Source organism: Bos javanicus, unplaced genomic scaffold (genome assembly GCF_032452875.1).
Source record: "Bos javanicus breed banteng unplaced genomic scaffold, ARS-OSU_banteng_1.0 tig00001600_1, whole genome shotgun sequence".
NCBI classification, from domain to species: domain Eukaryota; kingdom Metazoa; phylum Chordata; class Mammalia; order Artiodactyla; family Bovidae; genus Bos; species Bos javanicus.
The window spans coordinates 857149-873418 of record NW_026893620.1 but is presented as its reverse complement, the minus strand read 5'-3'; the positions used below and the strand labels follow the sequence as shown (position 1 = coordinate 873418).

Here is a 16270-nt window from a genome sequence, read left to right as displayed (position 1 = left end):
GTTCTTTTTCTAATAGATTTCTGAAAGTAGGATGGCTGAGTCCAAGGGTAAATGCATATGTGGTTTGGCTAGACATTTGCACACCCTTTTCTGTAGGAAATGGACCATCCTGCACTCCTACGAGCATATGAGATGTATCTGTTTCCTCACAGCTTTGCAGTGGAGGGCATTGTAAACTTTTGAAATTTGAGGGTTCCTTACTTAAAATTTTGTTTTCACTGCTGTTCTCCCTCCCAGACTGAGAATATACAGGTTATATTACCACTGGAGGACCGGTTGGTTGGAAGAGTTGGTTTTAAGAGCTATGAGAATTACTTCACAGCTGGTGCTCACTGGTTTATCATCATTTTCCTTATTCTAGTGAACATTGCAGCTCAGGTAAATAAGAACATTTATTTTGGTTTGTGCCCTCTTCTTGGTATTTACATATTGTTTATACTGTATTTATTTAATTTATTAATATTAACATGTTTAATATATATATTAAGAGATTTATGTCAGAGAACTGGCTCATGAGGTTGTGCAGTCTAGCTGGTCAATGTGAAATCAGAAAGGCAGGCCTACAGGCTGGAACCTCAGGCAGGAGCTGACCCTGCTGTCTTGAAGCAAAATTTCTTCCTCCTCCAGGAAGCCTCAGGTTTTTCTCATCAGGCCTTTGACTGACTGGATGAGGCCACCACAAAATTGAGGGTGATCTCCTCTACTTCAGTTCTGAGGATGATGTGAATCATATCCACTGAATACCTTCATAGCGACATCTAGATGAGGGTTTGGTTGAACCACTAGAGACTGGCCTGGCCAAGCTGACACAGAAACTTGATTATCAGAGTTTCTATCAATTTTTTTTTTCTTTGAAAAGTCCTGACTTTTATACTGTTTTTATTATGCTTTGCAGTCCATTTTGGTTTGCACTGAATGAAATCTGTGAGGAAAATAAGTGAGGCTTACTTATTGAGGTGAGGTGTTGTTTGTATATAACAGAGAGATTCTAGGAAGAAAAAGAATGTCTTGTAAAGATATTAAAATGTATCATTAGGGTACACGTGTCTCTTTCAATTCTGGTTTCCTTGGTGTGTATGGCCAGCAGTGGGATTGCTGGATCATAAGGCAATTCTATTTCCAGTTTTTTGAGGAATCTCCACACTGTTCTCCATAGTGGCTGTAAATGGCAAAACAAATACAATATTTACAGTAATTAACCTCCAATTAAAATAAATAAGTTTATATTAAAAAAAATAAAATGTATCATGCCCTCCCCTGACCTGTGGTCATCTGGGGTGTGGGACTTGGTACAGACCTGAGCTGGAAGGACTGTCTCCACGTTCTGGAGCCTTTCCATCTCCCAACCTAGTGAGCGGGGTGTGAGGCTCAGTGATGTCAGTGTGTGAGTGACTGTTGTTTCCTGCTCCAGGTTGCCTACATCCTGCAGGATTGGTGGCTTGCATACTGGTGAGTGATTCCTGGTCTGACCCAAAGGGCTGTGAAGTCTACATGAAGCCTCACTTTCCCACAGCAGGGGGGATAGTTGGGGCTTGTTCAGCCTCTTCTTCTGACTCTCACATAGTTTCTCTGAAAAAGAAGTAAAGTTCTGGCTGGTGGAGTGCAACTCTCCCCATATTTGGCCCTCAGCAGCTTCCTCACATTCTTAGAGCTGACAGTTGTGATTCAAATGGACTTTTTATAAGGTAGATGGACACAGGGCCCAGTGAGCTGGGAACCATTTTCCACCATAAAACACGTGTCCTAAATCGAGGTTAATTTTTCTATTATTTACCTAAATTCTATCTAGAGCATAATACTTTTTCTTTCCTTTTCCCTAGGGCAAATGGACAGAGTACCCTATATGCCATGGCATATGGAAAAGGAAGGGTAATTGAGATACCTGATTCTGGCTGGTACTTAACAGTTCACTCAGGTAAATCATCTGGTCTGTTATACGAGAGTCTGAGGTATTCACTAGTAGCCTGTGTGAACAATTAGAGCTCCCAGGAATAATTCAGTAATGTCTTAATAGATGAAGACTCTGAGTTGCATTTACTCTGTGAATTAATTAGAATGAGTATTTTTAAAATCTACTAGAAGAAAGTGGGTGCATGAAGACTCTTAATTTGCTCTGTACTGGATTTTGGTAGTTAAACCAGAATTGCATATTGAGAAAATCAGCCACTGGAAATATGTGCTATTGTCTATTTTAATGGGTTGCTTTAGCTAAAGCTTACATCATTACATGAATGGGCAAGGGGATTAGAAATGGATCCCCATGCTGTTGTTTGGATTGTTCCAATTCTTTCTGAATAAACCATGGCTTTTATTGATCCTGAATGAAATCCTCTGGCAGCAAGGTCCCAAATAGTTGTTCCCTCGCAGGTATGCAAATTCCCCTTCACCACACTGTTCATCTCTTGGGCTTCACTACTTAAGAAAGAAGTTAAGCAGGGAGAAATACAGTGTCTAGAAATTAGAATTCCTTCTCTTTCTTTCCTTGAGATCACAATGTTATTGTGTCCTCAACTATGTGATTAATATCTGGCTTGCCAGGCCAATATTAACACAGCTCTCTGTGTTTTCACAGGAGTGCTTAGAATATATGTAGCATTAGATACTTTTTTTTTTAAATTATAATATATTTTTTATTTTAATTGGAGTCTAATTACTTTACAATGTTGTAATGGTTTTGCCATATACTGACATGAATCCACCATGGGTGTATATGTGTTCCCCATCCTGAACCACCCTCCCACCTCCCTCCCCATACCATCCCTCTAGGTCATCCCAGTGCACCAGCCCCGAGCATCCTGTATCATGCATCAAACCTGGACTGGTGATTCGCTTTAAATATGATAATATACATGTTTCAGTGCCCTTCTCCCAAATCATCCCACCCTCTCCCTCTCCCACAGAGTCCAAAAGACTGTTCTATATATCTATGTCTCTTTTGCTGTCTCGCATGCAGGGTTATTGTTACCATCTTTCTAAATTCCATATATATGCATTATTATACTGTACTGGTGTTTTTCTTTCTGGCTTACTTCACTCTGTATAATAGGCTCTAGTTTCATCTACTTCATTAGAAGTGATTCAAATGTATTCTTTTTAATGGCCGAGTAATACTCCATTGTGTATATGTACCACAGCTTTCTTATCCATTCATCAGCTGATGGACATCTAGGTTGCTTCCATGTCCTGGTTATTATAAACAGTGCTGCGATGAACACTGGAGTACACGTGTCTCTTTCAATTCTTGTTTCCTTGGTGTGTATGCCCAGAAGTGGGATTGCTGGGTCATAAGGCAGTTCTATTTCCAGTTTTTTGAGGAATCTCCACAGTTCTCCACAGTGGCTATACTAGTCTGCATTCCCACCAACAGTGTAAGAGGGTTCCCTTTTCTCCACACCCTCTCTAGCATTTATTGCTTGTAGACTTTTGGATAGCAGCCATTCTGATTGGCATGAAATGGTACCTCTTTGTGGTTTTGATTTGTATTTCTCTGATAATGAGTGATGTTGAGCATCTTTTCATGTGTTTGCTAGCCATCTGTATGTTTTCTTTGGAGAACTGTCTGTTTAGTTCTTTGGCCCACTTTTTGACTGGGTCATTTATTTTCCTGGAATTGAGCTGCAGGGGTTGCTTGTATATTTTTGAGATTAGTTGTTTGTCAGTTGCTTCATTTGCTATTATTTTCTCCCATTCTGAAAGCTGTCTTTTCACCTTGCTTATAGTTTCCTTTGTTGTGCAGAAGCTTTTAATTTTAATTTGGTCTCATTTGTTTATTTTTGTTTTTGTTTCCAATATTCTGGGAGGTTGGTCATAGAGGATCCTGCTGTGATTTATGTCGGAGAGTGTTTTGCCTATGTTCTCCTCTGGAGTTTTATAGTTTCTGGTCTTACATTTAGATCTTTAATCCATTTTGAGTTTATTTTTGTGTATGGTGTTAGAAAGTGTTCTAGTGTCATTCTTTTACAAGTGGTTGAACAGTTTTCTCAGCACCACTTGTTAAAGAGATTGTCTTTTCTCCATTGCATGTTCTTGCCTTCTTTGTCAAAGATAAGGTGTCAACAGGTGCATGGATTTATCTCTGGGCTTTCTATTTTGTTCCATTGATCTATATTCCTTTCTTTGTGCCAGTACCATACTGTCTTGATTACTGTGGCGTTGTAGTAGAGACTGAAGTCAGGCAGTTTGATTCCTCCAGTTCTATTCTTCCTTCTCAAGACTGCTTTGGCTATTCGAGGTTTTTTGTATTTCCATACAAATTGTTAAATTATTTGTTCTAGCTCTATGGAAAATACCGTTGGTAGCTTGATAGGGATTGCATTGAATAAATAGATTGCTTTGGGAAGTATACTCATTTTCACTCTATTGATTCTTCCAATCCATGACACGGTATATTTCTCCATCTATTTGTGTACTCTTTGATTTCTTTTACCAGTGTTTTATAGTTTTCTATATATAGATCTTTTGTTTCTTTAGGTAGATATTTCCTAAGTGTTTTATTCTTTTCATTGCAATGGTGAATGGAATTGTTTCCTTATTTTCTCTATTTTCTCATTATTAGTGTACAGGAATGCAAGAGATTTCTGTGTGTTGATTTTATATCCTGCAACTTTACTATATTCATTGATTAGCTCTAGTACTTTTCTGGTGGAGTCTTTAGGGTTTTCTATGTAGAGGATCATGTCATCTGCAAACAGTGAGAGTTTTACTTATTCTTTTCCAATTTGGATTCCTTTTTTTCTTTTTCTGCTCTGATTGCTGTGGCCAAACTTCAAAAACTGTTGAATAGTAGTGGTGAAAGTGGGCACCCTTGTCTTGTTCCTGACTTTAGGGGAAATGATTTCAATTTTGCACCATTGTGGATAATGTTTGCTGTGGGTTTGTCATATATAGCTTTTATTATGTTGAGGTATGTTCCTTCTATTCCTGCTTTCTGGAGTTTTTTGTTTTTTTTTTTAATCATAAATGGATGTTAAATTTTGTCAAAGGCTTTCTCTGCATCTATTACGATAATCATATGGCTTTTATTTTTCAATTTGTTAATGTGGTGTTTTACATTGATTGATTTGTGGATATTGAAGAATCCTTGCATCCCTGGGATAAAGCCCACTTGGTCATGGTGTATGATCCTTTTAATGTGTTGTTGGATTCTGATTGCTAGAATTTTGGTAAGGATTTTTGCATCTATGTTCATCAGTGATATTGGCCTGTAGTTTTCTTTTTTTGTGGGATCTTTGTCAGGTTTTGGTATTAGGGTGATGATGGCCTCATAGAATGAATTTGGAAGTTTACCTTCCTCTCCAATTTTCTGGAAGAGTTTGAGTAGGATAGGTGTTAGCTCTTCTCTAAATTTTTGGTAGAATTCAGCTGTGAAGCCGTCTGGACCTGGGCTTTTGTTTGCTGGAAGATTTCTGATTACAGTTTCAATGCTTGCGATGCATCTGTTAAGATTTTCTATTTCTTCCTGATTCCATTTTGGAAAGTTGTACTTTTCTAAGAAATTGTCCATTTCTTCCAAGTTTTCCATTTTATTGGCATATAATTGCTGATAGTAGTCTCTTATGATCTTTTGTATTTCTGTGTTGTCTGTTGTGATCTCTCCGTTTTCACTTCTAATTTTATTGATTTGATTTTTCTCCCTTTGCTTCTTGATGAGTCTGGCTAATGCTTTGTCAGTTTTATTTATTTATTGTCAAAGAACCAGCTTTTGGCTTTGTTGCTTTTTGCTATGGTCTCTTTTGTTTCTTCTGCATTTATTTCTGCTCTAATTTTTAAGATTTCTTTCCTTGTACTAACACTAGGTTCTTCATTTCTTCCTTTTCTAGTTGCTTTAGATGTAGAGTTAGGTTATTTATGACTTTTTTCATGTTTCTTGAGGTATGCCTGTATTGCTATGAACCTTTCCCTTAGCACTGCTTTTACAGTGTCCCACAGGTTTTGGGTTGTTGTGTTCTCATTTTCATTCATTTCTATACATATTTTGATTTATTTTTTGATTTCTTCTGTGATGTGTTGGTTATTCAGCAATGTATTGTTCAGCCTCCATATGTTGGAATTTTTAATAGTTTTTCTCCTGTAATTGAGATCTAATCTTACTGCATTGTGGTCAGAAAAGATGCTTGGAATGATTTCAATTTTTTTGAATTTACCAAGGCTAGATTTATGGCCCAGGATGTGATCTATTCTGGAGAAGGTTCCGTGTGCACTTGAGAAAAAGGTGAAATTCATTGTTTTGTGGTGAAATGTCCTCTAGATATCAGTTAGGTCTAACTGGACTATTGTATCATTTAAAGTTTATATTTCCTTGTTAATTTTCTGTTTAGTTGTCTATCCATAGGTGTGAGTGGGCTATTAATAGATTGATCCTTTGATCATTATGTAGTGTCCTTCTTTGTCTCTTTTCACAGCCTTTGTTTTAAAGTCTATTTTATCTGATATGAGTCTTGCTACTCCTGCTTTCTTTTTGGTTTCTGTTTACATGGAATATCTTTTTCTAGCCCTTCACTTTCAGACTCTCTGTGTCCCTTGTTCTGAGGTGGGTCTTTTGTAGACAACATATACAGGGGTCTTGTTTTTGTATCCATTCAGCGAGTCTTTGTCTTTTGGTTGGGGCATTCAATCCATTTACATTTAAGGTAATTATTGATAAGTATGATCCCGTTGCCATTTACTTTATTGTTTTGGATTCAAGTTTACACACCATTTCCGTGTTTCCTGTCTAGAGAAGATCCTTTAGCATTTGTTGGAGAGCTAGTTTGGTGGTGCTGAATTCTCTCAGCTTTTGCTTGTCTGTAAAGCTTTTGATTTTTCCTTCATATTTGAATGAGATCCTTGCTGGGTACAGTAATCTGGGCTGTAGGTTATTTTCTTTCATCACTTTAAGTATGTCCTGCCATTCCCTCCTAGCGTGAAGAGTTTCTATTGAAAGATCAGCTGTTATCCTTATGGGAATCCCCTTGTGTGTTATTTGTTGTTTTTCCCTTGCTGCTTTTAATATTTGTCTTTGTGTTTGATCTTTGTTAATTTGATTAATATGTGTCTTGGGGTGTTTCACCTTGCGTTTATCCTGTTTGGGACTCTCTGGGTTTCTTGAACTTAGGAGATTATTTCCTTCCCCATTTTAGGGAAGTTTTCAAGTATTATCTCCTCAAGTATTTTCTCATGGTCTTTCTTTTTGTCTTCTTATGTGACTCCTATGATTCGAATGTTGGGGCATTTAACATTGTTCCAGAGGTCTCTGAGCTTGTCCTCATTTCTTTTAATTCATTTTTCTTTTTTCCTCTCTGTTTCATTTATTTCTACCATTCTATCTTCTACCTCACTTTTGCTATCCTCTGCCTCCGTTATTCTGCTGTTGGTTCCCTCCAGAGTGTTTTGTATCTCATTTATTGCATTATTCATTATATATTGACTCTCTTTTATTTCTTCTAGATCCTTGTTAAACCTTTCTTGCATCTTCTCAATCCTTGTCTCCAGGCTATTTATCTGTAATTCCATTTTGTTTTCAAGATTTTGGATCATTTTAACTATCATTATTCTGAATTCTTTATCAAGTAGATTCCCTATCTCTTCCTCTTTGGTTTGGTTTGGTGGGAATTTATCCTGTTCCTTTACCTTCTAGTTATTTCTCTGCCCCTTCATTTTGTTTGTATTGCTGCGTTTGGGGTGGCCTTTTTGTGTTCTGGCAGTTTGTGAAGTTCTCTTTATTGTGGAGTTTCCTCACTGTGGGTGGGGTTGGACTGGTGGCTTGTCAAGGTTTCCTGGTTATGGAGGCTTGTTTAGGTGTTCTGGTGGGTGGAGCTGGGTTTCTTCTCTCTGGAGTTCAATGAAGTGTCCAGTAATGAGTTATGAGATGTCAAAGGGTTTGGAGTGACTTTGGACAGCCTGTATATTGAAGCTCAGGGCTATGTTCCTGTGTTGCTGGATAATTTTTGTGGTATGTCTTGCTCTGGAACTTGTTTGCCCTTGGGTGGTGCTTGATTTCAGTGTAGGTATGGAGGCTTTTGATGAGCTCCCATTGATAAATGTTTCCTGCAGTCAGGATTTCTCTGGTGTTCTCAGGATTTGGACTTAAGCCTCCTGCCTCTGGTTTTCAGTCTTATTCTTACAGTAGCCACAAGACTTCTCCATCTATACAGCACTGATGAAAAAACATATAGGTTAAAGATGCAAAGTTTCTCCACAGTGAGGGACACCCAGAGAGGTTCACAGAGTTACATGGAGAAGAGAAGAGAGAGGAGGGAGATAGAGATGACCAGGATGAGCCGAGGGGGAATCAAAAGAGGAGAGGGCAAGCTAGCCAGTAATCACTTCCCTATGTGCTGTCCACAATCTGGACCCCTCAGAGATGTTCACACAGTTATACAGAGAAGAGAAGAGGGAGGAAGGAGATAAGTTGGCCAGGAGGATAAAGAGGGGAATCAAAAGGAGAGAGACAGATCCAGTCAGTAATCAGTTCCCTAATTGTTCTCCACGGTCTGGAACACACAAACAGATTCACAGCATTGGGTACAGAAAAGAAGGGGGAGGGAGGTGATAGAGGCGACCTGGTGGATAAAAAGGAGAGTCCATAGAGGGAGAGAGCAGTCAAGCCAGTAATCTCACCCAAAGTAAAAATGGGCACTGAAGATTGGGTTCTTAAAGGTACAAAATTGATAACAAATACCAAAAAGCAAAGATTAAAAATTAGAGTAGATGTTGGATTCTTAAAAATATAGTATTAAATTAAAAAAAAACAAAGTTAAAAAATTATAAAAAATATATATATATGTGAAGTTTACTTTAAAAAATAGATTTTTTTGCAAAGTAATAGTAGGTTATAAAAATGAAAATTAAAGGAGTAATGGAGGACTTAAAAATAAAAAAATATTATTTTTTATTGTTTTCTTTCTTTATAGAATGATAAATAGTAAAAATATATCTAGGACTTTCTCTGGTGTTGTTGTGGACAGTGTCGGGTCAGTTCATTTTCAGATAGTTCCTTGATCCAGCTTATACTTCTCAATATCTATAGGCCCATTCCTATATTCAGCTGAGTTCAGTTCAGTCGCTCAGTCGTGTCCAACTCTTTGTGACCGCATGAATTGCAGCACGCCAGGCCTCCCTGTCCATCACCAACTCCTGGAGTTCACCCAAACTCATGTCCATCAAGTCAGTGATGCCATCCAGCCATCTCATCCTCTGTTGTCCCCTTCCCCTCCTGCCCCCAATCCCTCCCAGCATCAGGGTCTTTTCCAATTGGTCAGCTCTTCCATGAGGTGGCCAAAGTATTGGAGTTTCAGCTTTAGCATCAGTCCTTGCAACGAACACCCAGGATTGATCTCCTTTAGAATGGACTGGTTGGATCTCCTTGCAGTCCAAGGGACTCTCAAGAGTCTTCTCCAACACCAAAGTTCAAAAGCATCAATTGTTTGGCGTTCAGCTTTCTTCACAGTCCAACTTTCACATCCATACATGACTACTGGAAAAAACATAGCCTTGACTAGATGGACCTTTGTTGGCAAATTGATGTCTCTGCTTTCCAATATACTATCTAGGTTGGTCATGACATGGCTGCAATCACCATCTGCAGTGATTTTGGAGCCACCCAAATTTAAATCTAACACCGTTTCCACTATTTACCCATCTATTTCCCATGAAGTGATAGGACCAGATGCCATGATCTTAGTTTTCTGAATGTTGAGCTTTAAGCCAGCATTTTCACTCTCCTCTTTCACTTTCATCAAGAGGCTTTTTAGTTCCTCTTCACTTTCTGCCATAAGGATGGTGTCATCTGCATATCTGAGGTTATTGAGATTTCTCCAGCAATCTTGATTCCAGCTTATACTTCTTCCAGCCCAGCGTTTCTCATGATGTATTCTGCATATAAGTTAAATAAGCAGGGTGACAATATACAGCCTTGACGTACTCCTTTTCCTATTTGGAACCAGTCTGTTGTTCCATGTCCAGTTCTGACTGTTGCTTCCTGATCTTTATATAAGTTTCTCAAGAGGTAGGTCAGGTGGTCTGGTATTCCCACGTCTTTCAGAACTTTCCACAGTTTAATGTGATCCACACAATCAAAGGCTTTGGCATAGCCAATAAAGCAGAAATAGATGTTTTTCTGGAACTCTCTTGCTTTTTCATGATCCAGCAGATATTGGCAATTTGATCTCTAGATCCTCTGCCTTTTCTCAAACCACCTTGAACATCTGGAAGTTCACGATTCACATATTTCTGAAGCCTGGCTTGGAGAATTTTAAGCATTACTTTACTAGCATGTGAGATGAGTCCAATTGTGCGGTAGTTTGAGCATTCTTTGCCATTACCTTTCTTTGGTATTGGAATGAAAACTGACCTTTTCCAGTCCTGTGGCCACTGCTAAGTTTTCCAGATTTGCTGGCGTATTGAGTGCAGTGCTTTCGTAGTATCATTTTCCAAGATTTGAAATAACTCAATTGTAATATCATCACCTACACTGGCTTTGTTTGTAGTGGTGCTTTCTAAGGCCCACTTGACTTCACATTCCAGGATGTCTGGCTCTAGGTCAGTGATCACACCATCATGATTATCTGGGTCTTGAAGATCTTTTTTGTACAGTTCTTCTGTGTATTCCTGCCACTTCTTCTTAATATCTTCTGCTTCTGTTAGGTCCATACCACTTCTGCCCTTTATTGAGCCCATGTTTGCATGAAATGTTCCCTTGGTATCTCTAAGTTTCTTGAAGTCATCTCTAGTCTTTCCCATTCTGTTGTTTTCCTCTTTCTTTGCATTGATCGCTGAGGAAAACTTTCTTATCTCTCATTGCTATTCTTTGGAACTCTGCATTCAGGTGCTTATATCTTTCCTTCTCTACTTTGCTTTTCCCTTCTCTTCTTTTCACAGCTATTTGTAAGGCCTTCCGAGACAACCATTTTGCTTTTTTGCATTTCTTTTCCATGGGGATGGTCTTGATCCCTGTCTCCTGTACAATGTCATGAACCTCCGTCCATAGTTCATCAGGCACTCTATCAGATCTAGTCCCTTAAATCTATTTCTCACTTCCACTGTATAATCATAAGTGATTTGATTTAGGTCATACCTGAATGGTCTAGTGGTTTTCCCTACTTTCTTCAATTTAAGTCTGAATTTGGCAATAAGGAGCTCATAATCAGAGCCACAGTCAGCTCCTGGTCTTGTTTTTATTGACTCTATAGAGCTTCTCAGTCTTTGGCTGCAAAGGATATAATCAATCTGATTTCGGTGTTGACCATCTGGTGATGTCCATGTGTAGCGTCTCCTCTTTTGTTGTTGGAAGAGGGTGTTTGCTATGACCAGTGCATTCTCTTTGCAAAACTCTATTAGTCTTTGCCCTGCTTCATTCCGTATTCCAAGGCCAAAGTTGCCTGTTACCCCAGGTATTTCTTGACTTCCTACTTTTGCATTCCAGTCCCCTATAATGAAAAAGACATCTTTTTTGGGTGTTAGTTCTAAAAGGACTTGTAGGTCTTCATAGAACTGTTCAACTTCAGTTTCTTCAGAATTACTGGTTGGGGCATAGACTTGGATTACTGTGATACTGAATGGTTTGCCTTGGAAACAAACAGAGATAATTCTGTCATTTTTGAGATAGCATCCAAGTACTGCATTTCTGACTCTTTTGTTGATCATGATGGCTACTCCATTTCTTCTAAGGGATCCCTGCCCACAGTAGTAGATATGATGGTCATCTGAGTTAAATTCACCAATTCCAGTCCATTTTAATTTGCTAATTCCTAGAATGTTGACATTCACTGTTGCCATCTCCTGTTTGACTACTTCCAATTTTCCTTGATTCATGGACCGAACTTTCCAGGTTCCTATGCAATATTGCTCTTTACAGCATCGAACCTTGCTTCTATCACTAGTCACATCCACAAGTGGGTATTGTTTTTGCTTTGACTCCATTTTTTCATTCTTTCTGGAGTTATTTCTCCACCGATCTCCAGTAGCATATTGGGCACCTACTGACCTGAGGAGTTCCTCTTTCAGTATTCCTATCTTTTTGCCTTTTCATACTGTTCATGGGGTTCTCAAGACAAGTATACTGAAGTGGTTTGCCATTCCTTTCTCCAGTGGACCACATTCTGTCAGACCTCTCCACCATGACCCCCCTGTCTTGGGTGGCCCCACAGGGCATGGCTTAGTTTTATTGAGTTAGACAAGGTTGTGGTCCATGTGATTAGATTGACTATTTTTCTGTGATTATGGTTTGTGTGTCTGACCTCTGATGCCTCTCGCAACACCCACCGTCTTACTTGGGTTTCTCTTACCTTGGATGTGGGGTATCTTTTCATGGCTGCTTCAGCAAAGTGTAGCTGCTGCTCCTTACCTTGTGTGAGGGGTGTCTCCTCACTGCCACTCCTCCTGACTTTGAACATAGAGTAGCTCCTCTCTGCCCTCCTGTATGCTCCTTGGACGTGAGGTTGGTGGTGTCTTAAGTTAGGGCTTTTCTCAGGGTAGCTATGCCACAGTTTGGTTTGCTATCTCAAGTTAGTTCCCTCAGATTGCTCTCAGGGCATTCAGGCCTGGTCTTTACTCTAAGCAATGCAGCCCGCCCTTCCCTGCCCAGGCCCCGCTTGCAAGTGGCAGATGCTGGCCTCAGCACTGCTTCTCTGCTGGGAGTTACCTTTAGGCATGTAACCTGTGGGGTTTAATTATTTATTTATTTTCTCCCAGTTATGTTGTCCTCTGAGGTTCCCAGGCTCACCACAGACTTGCCAGTGAGAGTGTTTCCTGGTGTTTGGAAACCTCTCTTTTTAAGACTCCCTTCCCAGGACGGATCTCCATCCCTACCTCTTTTGTTTCTCTTTTTATTTTTTATATTTTTTCCTACCTCCTTTTGAAGACAATGGGCTGCTTTTCTGGGTGCCTGATGTCCTCTGCCAGCATTCAGAAGTTGTTTTGTGGAATTTACTCAGCGTTCAGGTTTTTTTTTTCTTTTGATGAATTTGTTGGGGAAAAAGTGGTCTCCCCATCCTATTCGTCTGCCATCTTAGAGTCGCCTTCACATTAGATACTTTTTAAATGAAATCCTCACCTAAAATATTATATATTCCCACAGGAAACCCTCATAAAAGCTTTCTACAAAGATAAAGTGTGTTATCTTTGTCAGAACCCAGCCATTGAAATTTGGTATTTATTATGTTTATCACTTGCTAAGAAATGTGAATCCATTAGTTATTTACCTTCTGAATTGATGAGCTATAGGGACATAAAGAAAAAAGGACTTATATTATATATTCATATTATAGGATGGTGTGTTAGTTGCTCAGTCATTCTGATTCTTTGAGACCCCATGAACTGTAGCCCACCAGGCTCCTCTGTTCATGGAATTTTCCAGGCAAGAATACTGGAGTGGGTTGTGATTTCCTACTCCAGGGCATCTTCCCGACCCAGGGATCAAACCAGGGTCTCAATGCACTGCAGGCAGATTCTTTACCATCTGAACTGCCAGGGAAGCCCAGTAGGCTAAGGCAAATGCCTATTGATGTAATTCAGGAATTTGAACAGCTTTCAAAGCTGAAATAACAATGACACATCAGCTAAAGAGGAAAACAAAATATTTGATGACATGTTTATTACGGAGGTTTCTCCACTCTCTTTAGCATTGCGAATTCAAGGGATATTAGGAGGGCTATTTTCAGTTTTATATGCATAGCAGATACTCGTGTCATTAATAAAGTATAAATTTAGGTTATTATGTTCATTTCCAAATACTTTGTGTTTCTATAAAACACTTAGTGAGGGATTAGTTGCTCATTTCAATTAATTGTCTCATTTTAAAATACAGCACATATTTTCCTGTAATTCAATTATTTAAGAGATTGTTTGTTTTCAACTTAATGTCGTCTTTTCATACTCTTTAAAACTGCTTGGGCATGGAAATAATTACTTTACATGGAAGTGAATTTCCATACAAATTTACTATTTACAAGGAAATGATAAGTCGTCTCTCCTATGCTGTTTTAATTCATGGTGGTATCAAAGCTTTTCTCAATTTTAGATTATGGGACATGTTGTAAAGAATGAGATTTGAAATATGGAAAAAGGAAGATACTACTTTTTATTATTTTCTTCCTTCTGAGCTTTTTTTAGTACTTGTAATTGGATTAGGAAAATCTGAATTTGTATTTTACACCTGATTTTTTTTCTCATGTTGTTTCTATTTAATAAGAGAACCATACTTATTTTTATATTCTTCTTTATAAATGTATCTAGTGAGTGTATTAAATTCTCATAGAATCTATTATAAATATAGACATTTATTGTATAGTCTATATGTGAATTTATATATAAATTATATTTATAGAGTAAAACACATAACATTTGTAAACTGTCTGCCATGCTTTTGCATAATTGAAGGAAAGGCAGAGATCTTTTGCTGAGTGATGTTACTTTATTTCAGTTCTAACCATAGGTATCATCCTTTTTGGCATCACAAGATCTCTGTTGATATTCTACGTCCTTGTTAATTCTTCACAAACTTTGCACAACAAAATGTTGGAGTCCATCTTCAGAGCACCAATGCTGTTCTTCGATAGAAATCCAATAGGTAAGTCAGACACCAAGTTTCTCAGTAAGTATGTCTTATTAATGCATTTAGTTTCTGATTACATTTGATATTTGACAATGGATGAGATACTTAGAAGATAATCACTGTGCATATTGATCTATTTTCTACAAAAAACTTTACTGATCTGAATATAGGGGCATATAAGTTTTTATTCCAATTTTAGTGTGTGTGTAAAGATAAATGTTCACTTTGCAGAATAATTTAGGAACCCATTTGCTGTGTGGCGCATAAAATATCCTATGTTAGATGCAAACATGTTTTAATGTTGTTGACCAGTTTCTAAAAGCTGGCTATGTGTCATATAGTGTTAAGTTAGGCTGTTGTCTAGATAGGACCTTCTTACAATGAATCTGCAAGAGACAGGCTGTGTGTTTCTTTCTTTTCCCATCCATTTCTGGATGGGAACTCTGACATATGCCCATGCATTGAGGTTTACATAAAAATAGTAATAAAAATTCATTAAAATATCAAATTGGTAAAATGTAAGCATCTTTTTCAAAGAAACTAACTTTATAGTTTTACAGTGGACACTTGGTGACATGTAAGACCCTTTGTAGTACATAGCACATGGATCTTCAGTAGTAAGTTTCTCAATATGAGTGTCCCTGGAGGTTTCCCAGTGGTTGTTTCTTCCACCTTGAGGCCTTTGACTTGTTTTGCTTCTGAAGGTAGCCTCCTGACCTGGGTTTCTATGAAGCGTTATTTCATCAGTGTACATGCCCCTCTGTTCAGTTGGTTGCAATTGTGCTGAGGCCCAGGGCAGCTTTGTTTTTGTAGGCGATGATTGACAGGATTTGTTGAGGTAAGTATGTGAACTGGAGGGAGGACAGGAGTAGCCTTGGCCTGGCCATCAACTCACCATGTGACCAAGGCCAAAGCAGATGGATCCTATTGGGCAGGCAAATCTCAAGGCAGGATGTGTTCTGTCTTGGTTTAAAAGTGTGACTCTGCCTGAAGTCAGCTGCCTGGGTTCAGTCCTGGTGCTAGTTACAAATGGTAATATCAGGTTATAGCTATATTAATGGGAGAAGGCAATGGCACCCCACTCCAGTACTCTTGCCTGGAAAATTCCATGGACGGAGGAGCCTGGTGCTCTGCAGTCCATGGGGTCGCTAGGAGTCGGACACGACTGAGCGACTTCACTTTCACTTTTCACTTCATGCATTGGAGAAGGAAATGGCAACCCACTCCAGTATTCTTGCTTGGAGAATCCCAGGGATGGGAGAGCCTGGTGGGCTGCCGTCTATGGGGTCGCATAGAGTCGGACACAACTGATGTGACTTAGCAGCAGCAGCTATATTAATATAATTCTTATGTGCTGGTTACTTAATTTCTTTGTGTCTGTTTTCTTATCTCTAAATGGGGATTCTATTAATACACTTTTTGACTGTGTTATAATAAGCTTATTATAAGAAATAAGCTTATTAATATACTCACAACACTTAGCTCATGGTCAGTGACTAGTGAACCTTACTGATGATGAGGAAATGCTATCTAGGAACTTCCTTTCTTGTGAAATGGGAGTAATTTCACATGCCCTTCCTGTTTCACAAGACTCTTGTGAGGATTAATGCAAACTATTCAGGGAAGCATCTTGTGTAGATGTATTCAAAACATATTGTTTAGTCCAGGCAGTGAGCCAAGCACAGAATGGTTAACTACAAAGGCCCATACAGATCTCATTTTATTATGAAGCTGTAGTGA

At 38.7% G+C, this 16270-nt stretch overlaps 1 protein-coding gene across 1 annotated transcript in view; it reads left to right on the top strand.

Annotated features, from left to right (window-relative positions):
* LOC133243938 (ATP-binding cassette sub-family C member 4-like) overlaps positions 1–16270 on the top strand; it is a 230057-nt gene that overhangs the window by 93961 nt on the left and 119826 nt on the right. The window contains 4 exon segments of the mRNA XM_061410646.1: positions 238–378; positions 1412–1449; positions 1821–1915; positions 14399–14545. Coding sequence (XP_061266630.1) covers positions 238–378; positions 1412–1449; positions 1821–1915; positions 14399–14545 — 421 coding nt within the window.